The sequence below is a fragment of the Podarcis bocagei genome (genome assembly GCF_964188305.1).
Source record: "Podarcis bocagei genome assembly, chromosome: 13".
Taxonomy (NCBI): Eukaryota; Metazoa; Chordata; class Lepidosauria; order Squamata; family Lacertidae; genus Podarcis; species Podarcis bocagei.
This window is the reverse complement of record NC_138138.1, coordinates 35,443,780-35,451,462: the sequence shown is the minus strand read 5'-3', so window position 1 is coordinate 35,451,462 and position 7,683 is coordinate 35,443,780. Positions and strand designations below refer to the sequence as shown.

At 44.1% G+C, this 7,683-nt stretch overlaps 1 protein-coding gene across 8 annotated transcripts in view; it reads right to left on the bottom strand.

Annotated features, from left to right (window-relative positions):
- Positions 1–296: 296 nt before the first annotated feature.
- LOC308571894 (serine protease 27-like) overlaps positions 297–7,683 on the bottom strand; it is a 33,864-nt gene continuing 26,477 nt past the window's right edge. For all 8 annotated transcript variants that reach the window (XM_081167525.1, XM_081167526.1, XM_081167527.1 and 5 more), the window contains exons 3-7: positions 5,957–5,977; positions 4,959–5,124; positions 4,265–4,539; positions 2,446–2,615; positions 297–1,058 (exon numbers count right to left, since the gene is read on the bottom strand). In XM_081167525.1, the coding sequence (XP_081023651.1) occupies positions 813–1,058; positions 2,446–2,615; positions 4,265–4,539; positions 4,959–5,124; positions 5,957–5,977 (878 nt within the window). In that variant the 3' untranslated portion in view covers positions 297–812. The remainder of the gene's footprint in view (positions 1,059–2,445; positions 2,616–4,264; positions 4,540–4,958; positions 5,125–5,956; positions 5,978–7,683) is intronic.

The following is a 7,683-nucleotide window of genomic DNA, read 5'->3' as shown; positions in this document are numbered from 1 at the left end:
GCTTAATTTTTCAATTCATGCAAATTATTGGCATTCATATAACTTATAATGTTTTTGTAAATAGTCCTTGAATTTTTTCCAGTCCTCCTCCATTGTCTCTTCTCCCAAATCACGGATTCTGCCAGTCATTTCGGCCAGTTCCATATAGTCCATCAATTGCATATGCCACTCTTCCAGTGTGGGCAAATCTTGTGTCTTCCAATGCTTTGCGATAAGTATTCTTGCTGCTGTTGTTGCATACATTAAAAATGTTCTATCCTTCTTTAACACTTTCTGGTCAACAATGCCCAATTCCAGGGTTCCCTCTTAAAGGGGTTTGTGAAAAGGGAGTCACTGGCCATACATTGAAAGATTGTCAGTGAACTCCCCTGCGTTGCACAGATATGGGGTAGGCTGCCTGTGTACACAAGTGTCTTGTAGTGCACATTCCTCTATCCCATTAACCCCTAGGAGCCCCAATTCCCCAGCTGGGGGGCTGGGAGGGATACATGCCCAATGCCTAAGCCAAGGTCTTCCTACATCAGAAAGGTTTAATAAAGTTGTAGCCAATTTTAATTCCATAACATGTTGTCATGAGTTATTATTCCTTCTGACGGCCTCTCTCTTCTCCGCCTGGGCACGCAATGCCTAAACTATGATCAAATGGTTAGAAAGGAATTGAAATGTGACAAGGCTAATGCCTGTATGAATCAGAGAGAAGTAGGGTTGGGTTTCCCTGGATCTACTGCATGTGGTGATTTAAACAGAGTCCTCCAGCGGCCTAAATATTCCAGGCAATTATAGGTAAGATGGAAAGCCAATAGATTGGTTTTTCACAGAAGGGCTAGCAGAAGAGAAACCAAAGTGAATGTCACAACACGGGCGTTGTGTAGTTGGTCGCTTTTACCACCACTCCCATTTCTACCACTCATCTTGTCTTGGATCCAGTTGGCATAGAAAGGCACTAAGGTGTAGACACCAGGGTGGTCGCTTCCACCACAGCCAACTCCCCAACTTACAACCCCAGCCTGGGTCCAAACTCCTTCAAGTTGGCAAACTAAAGGTCCTCCAGAGTCACCCTGTGGAGAAAGAGAAGGGAGGTAGCAGAGGATCTATGGTGAACACTCTGACATTAGATTCTGAATCTTGATTGGGTGAAGCAGCTGGAATCAGTGCGATAATCAGGGATGGGGGACTCCACCTCCCAACAGTTCCAGCCCATGGTAAGGGGTGTCGGGAGTTGTAGCTCAGCAATATCTAGGCTTGTCCTCAAACTAGGCTTGTCCCACCGCTCTCGCCCAGGAAAACATGCTGTTTACTGAATTGGAATGGACATCAGTTTGTTTTTCTGCGGATTAATGTTAGTGGTAAACAGTAGGTTTTCCCGTGGAACATGGCAAGACAGACAAAAAACCACTTATGCCTCAAATCATGGAACAAGCAGAAAACCTCTTACACAAGTAGAAGTGTGGACGAGTTCCCAATGTCTGGTTTAAATCTTTATATTTATTTGCCACAATGGTGAAAATAACAGGGAAGATCAGAAACCAAGAAGGCAATAAATCCAATAAAGAATGGGGGAATTTATAAGTTACCTGGGAGAACACTGTAAAGGGAGGATTTTAACAACACTTTTAATGTAACAAGAATTATGGTAAGAATGAGATTTTAAGGAAAAATAGAGAACATTACTACGATGCAGTTGAAAAAGATTAACAATGGAACCCATGGAGGGAAGTCCAAGGATTCAGGGGCTACTATATGTTTAGGATTACGATTTTGGTTTGAATGTAAATGTTAATTGTAAAATTGAATAAAAAATAATAATAAATCTTTATCACCTCAGGCATGAATGGACAAGATAGTTCTAGTGTTTTATGAAGATCACCCGCTCTGAGACCCCACAGCTAATTCTCCCTTGGCCCAAGTAGGACCAATTCAACCAGCTAGCCCTGGGGATTATCTAATTGATTTTTGATTTTTACTGTTATTCATGTTTTTATACTGTATTTTATGCTGCTTTTATAATTAAGTGTTTTAAAGTGTTTTAAATTTGTTGTTAGCCACCCTGAGCCTGGTTTCTGAACCGGGAAGGGCAGGGTATAAATAAAAAAATTATTATTATTATTATTATTATTGTTATTATTATTATTATTATTATTGATTCTGCCTGCCTCTGACACCTGCAATATTTGGGGTATTGCCCCAAAGAAGCAGCATCACAATATTTAAGATGAAGCAAAAGCAATAACACTTTGAAAAATGGGAGAATCTGAAAAATTGTCAAGAGCCATCTCCCTAGCTAGAGCCAAATTAGTAAGCAATTCCCCAAGTACTATATTCACACAATGTAAGCTCATACATACAGTAATAACATAAGGGGTTTTCAAATGCCACCACGCCAGAGCCTGCCTTTGTCTACCACCTCCAATGGCTGTATGAAGAACAGGTCATGGAACAACCTACCTGGCAGGAATCTTTCCCACCTTCTGGGTAACCAGCACAGATCATATCCTGCTTGATAGGATCCCAGCCCAGGCCTATCACTGGGCGACTGTTATAGAGAATATTGCAGATTTCTCGAATTATGAGTGGCACCTTGACTTCCTGGAGGGTTCGTGGATCTGGCAAAGGCACTGGAAGAGAGAGAGAGAGAAATGGAAAGCGGTCATGGAAGGCAGAGGCAGAATAATTCAAGTGCATTCAGACACATGCACTTTTAGCAGTGAGTGTATGGTGGGTGTACAGAGCATGACATGTGCAGAGGGCGGCCATACTGGTGCTTTCTTTGACATGCGCAGTGGGACATCATATTTCACTCAGGGGTGGCATGTCCCAATTTGGCTCCTGAGGGAAAACCAGAACGTGCCAATGTTGCTGCCACCCCCTGCCAAATCCTCTGTTACCTGGGTAACACCAGTGATGGCAGGTTTGGGCGAGTTCTCATCAGATCTCATTGGAAGCCAGTGCTTTTCTGCCAGTAGTGGAGTCTGTGGGGCACTTGCAGGGGTGCTACCTCTTAGTGTTCTGCTGCCTGAGGCAGTTGCTGCAGCCTGCCTCCCCGGTGGGCTGGCTGGGCTTCCACTACCCCTAAGAGCAGCAGGCTAGCTTTGGAATGAAAGTCAGATAACATGGCTGTTTCACATCTCTCAGCGCTTGCCAGCTGAGGCACCTGCTTCACTCTGCCTAATGGTAGAGTTGGACCTTGGGAAATTAAAAAAATGCATTTTTTAAAAAAAGAAATCCTCATGAAAATCCAGTCGCAGCCCAGTGCAATTTTCTCCTAATATATGCATGCATTTTCATTAACCCATGCATTTTTATACAGACTTTACCCCAGCATTTTTGTACACATTACTTGGCTGCCAAACTGCATAACAAAATTCAGAGGGTGACAATATTTCCGTTTGAGTATGGTTCGGAGAAAGTGCAATTTAGGTAGGTTTGTATTAAAAGAAAACGGAATCAAATTTCTCTCCCATCTGTAATATTCCATGCCTCCTTCTTTCCCCCTGGAAATGTTGGGATTGTCTTTGGGATAGGGAGCTGTTCTCCCCAATTCATACTGTAAAGCACTGTGGAAAATGATGGCATGAAAATTCTGGCACTGAATTTGCCTCCAGAGTATCAGCATTTTGTGGGAGAGATTCAAGCACATACCAGAATGTTAGGTTTGGGGATTCCAAGTGCAGTATGATCACATCTTGCACAGGCGTTCAGTTCCAGGTGTTCTGCGCATGCACAAAAATTGCTTATACCCTTGGAGCTGCCCCATAACCAAATGAGACTGAATGCTCAAGAAGGACTAGAATTGGGGCCTTCTGGATATCATTTTTATTGTGCATTCCACTTTCAATACTGCTTGCGTCTGCAAAGGTTTTGGGGTGGACATACTGCTTCATTTCCCATTGGTGCATGTTTTGTAACTTCCTGCTGAAATCCTTTAACTTCTGATATCACAAATGTACAGGGACTCTTTTTTTTGGGGGGGGGGGGTCCTACTTCTGTTGCATTATAGTGTAAAAGCGCCCTACCAGATAGTAAGAATGCTAGGACATTTGAGAAGCACTGCAGAAAAATGGCAAAAGGGGAATCATGTGTGGATGGCCCTGTATAAATCTACCACTAATACACTATTATAGCACAAACAACTTGTTGCAGAACGCACCCTCAAAGAAACACCAGTCTGGAGGCGCCCGTAATATTAACCACTATTTAAGCCTTATGCAGGTGAATCTGGATGAGTCCCAGAGTCTGAATGAGCCTTTTGAAGAACACCCCTCACCGTCAGATTGAATATCTCCCCATCCGGTCACCCAGCAGTATTCATTCAAAGGGAACTGTGTAGAGGACTCTGGCAGGCAGATGGGGAGGATGTAGTTGGTGAAATTCACAGGGGACTTCAGCTTAATTAAAGCAATATCTCCACTGGAGGCATCCAGGCCATTGTAGTCAGGGTGGGGGATAATCTGCTCCACGTCAGAGATCACTGCATTATCTGAGAGGTTTGAGAGCTGATAGGCAGCTAGGAGGACATTGTATTGGAACATGGACCCCATTCTGTGAATAGAAGGGCAAAACAAACAAACAAACAAACAAACAAACAAACAAACAAACAAACAGATGGATCTGTCAATGCTGACCTTTGAGTTCCTGCTTGTCACCCTAACCCTGGACTCCCCAGAGAACTATAATTCCAAGAGCTCAATTCCTTGGGAAGAGGGATGGATTTTGAGACCATTCTGAGAACTGTAGCTCAGGAGTCTCTTAACAATTCTGAGCACCTGTAACGTACTATGGTCCCCAGGTTTTTTTTGGGGGGAAGCTACGACTGTTTAAAGTGACATGGTTCTGCATTAAATGTATTGTACACCTGAGACACCAGGTAGCTGATAGGCAAGCAGAGGATATTAGCCCACCCCTGAGCCGTCTTTTGGGTGATGGTAACGGCTGCACAGCAATACCCATCAGATACTCACCTGTTGAAGAAGCAGTGAGCTGCTGAGAGCACCCATTGCTCGGCTATGAGGGAACCTCCACAAATAGGATAAAAGTTCCGTAAAATGCTGACCTGCCAGGGCCACGACCCATTTGAGGCTGGTTGGCCACCAACAATTCGTGGAGAGTTTATTGGTTGCCCACACCCTGTGAAGGATGAGGAGGAAATGAGAGGACTTGCTGTTATGGTTTGCAGCACAGCCAAGTTGGAGCTCTTTGAGCAGAATATGACAAGGACATGAGGAATCAAAATTTCTGAATTTCAATTGGTTTTCCAGTCAGTGTTTATCATAAATAAGTCTCATTTTCTTCAATGAGACCCAGCTACACGTGGTGTTAATTATGTGATTTGCCATTGAGTGCAAAATCTTTGCATCCCCTCCACCCCACAAAGACTTTAATGAAAATTCACCAGCATTTTTGTACAATTTCCCCTAATGTAAACATTTTTGCAAAGCTATTTTCCCTACTATAATACAACTTTGTATGTCATTGCTAACACATGCATTTATTCACACTTTGCCCTAGCATATGCATTTTTCTGCATATTACCTGACTGGAGAACTGCACTGCGAATTCTGGAGAAGGGAGAATTTGGAAGGAGAGCTGTGTTTAAGTTCATGTATTGTTTCAGAAAATGCTAACCAGGTAGGTTCATCTTTAAATGTGAATTGAATCAAATTTCCCACCCCGCCACACAAAAGTCCTGCGGTTTCTACAACCCCCCACCACATCTTTTCTGGCAAGGAAGAGGCACCAATATGGTTCAAGGATGCTTTCCAAGCAGACAGAACCACTCAAGGACAGCGTGGAGCCTGGCTGGAGGGAGAGATGTAGGCTTTGGAGGGTATATGAAATGGGGAGAGCCTTGAGGACTGACTAGCTTCCCCATCCCTGTCTGTGGCTTGGCTGAATGTCTTAAGGAAGTTGGGTGAAACTCCTGCACAGAAATGCTTCCAATATATGGAATTGCTCTTACCTGCTGTTGAGTTGGCAGCACCTGAGGAAAAATGAAAAAGCAGAAAAGGTACTTCAGGTAAGAAATAACAACAACAACAACATTTTGAGATCCATGTTTTCATGTGAATGTGTCTGCACAAGATATATATCTTGTAAGGAAATGGGCTGGGGCAGAGGCACAAACATCTAAAGAGGATTGCGGGGACTTGACGTAACATCCTGATGTCACACACACAATGTTGTATGGAACCAGGGAACAGAGCTGAACGCCCTTTGAACATTAAGTGGGCCCACCCCCCTACAAAAATGCCCCTGAAAGTGCCATGGCTCTTAGGAGAAGGTGACTATGGGGTGGGGCTTGAAGGAGTTGTGAGGAGATGTGGGCAGTTCAGGTGTGGTGGGTATTCAGTATTGGCAAGCAGTGTGAACGGGGATGCGTTCCCTAGGGCTGCAATAGAAAAATGTGTACCCATTTTTTCTTCCTTTATGCAAGCCTTAACCAAAGCAAGAAGCTCCCAATCACCATATTTTTCGCTCTATAAGACCCCCCCCCTAAAAAGTAAGGGAAAATCTGTGTGTGTCTTATGGAGTGAATGCAGGCTGCGCAGCTATCGCTGAAGCCAGAACAGCAAGAGGGATTGCTGTGCAGCGATCCCTCTTGCTGTTCTGGCTTCTGGGATAGCAGCGCAAAGTCTCTTCAGGGCAGCCGGAGCACCCCTCCCAATGTGCTGAAGAGGCTTTGCGTTGCTTTCGCTGAAGCCAGAACAGCAAGAGGGATTACTTCTGGGATTCAGAATATTTTTTTTCTTGTTTTCCTCCTTCAAAAACTAGGTGCGTCTTATGGTCAGGTGCATCTTATAGAGCGAAAAATACAGTAACTGTAGTACCCCCCCTTTTTTTGAGATCCATGTTTTCATGTGAATGTGTCTGCACAATATATATATCTTGTAAGGAAATGGGCTGGGGCAGAGGCACGAACTTCTAAAGAGGTTTGTGGGGACCTGATGTAACATCCTGACGTCGAACACACAATGTTGTATGGAACCAGGGAACAGAGCTGAACACACTCTGAACATGGAGCCCCCCCTAAAAATGCCCCCTGAAAGTGCCATGGCCTTGGAGAAGGTGACTATGGGGAGGGGCTTGAAGGAGTTGTGGGGAGATGTGGGCAGTTCAGGTGTGGTGGGTATTCAGTATTGGCAAGCAGTGTGAACGGGGGTGCGTTCCCTAGGGCTGCAATAGAGCAAAGGCTCTCAGAGCTTTTAGATGCCGCTACTTAGCAGCAGCAGGGGTACAAGAGAAAGCTCCTAGCATAATTCTTCCCTGTAAGTTTAGTAGAGGGCAAGTTTGCCCCTCCACTCTTTCAGCTTAGAATGAGGGACACATGATGAAGCCAGGTAGACTTGACTCTCAAAATCCTTTGCTCTTAGGAATAAGAATTCTGTGTTATGCTGAGCGTGTGGTTTCCTTTCCTCCTCAAAGCAACAATAATTTTTTTTGCGATTTTGTGTGCAGGAGAAATGCTGTTCTGATAGCTTCCCACCTTTGTCTTGCATGGCTTAAAGATGCAAGATGCATTAACCTTGCTGAGGTTAAGATGTAGTTAATGTGAGATCCCCTACAGAAGCTGCTTTGAGCTACAAGGAAGAAATTTAGTGGCGAACTTTTTATTCAAAATATGTTTATCGCTCCAGATTCCCTTCCTGTCCCCTAAACATAGCTGTCAACTTACAGATTTGAAAATAA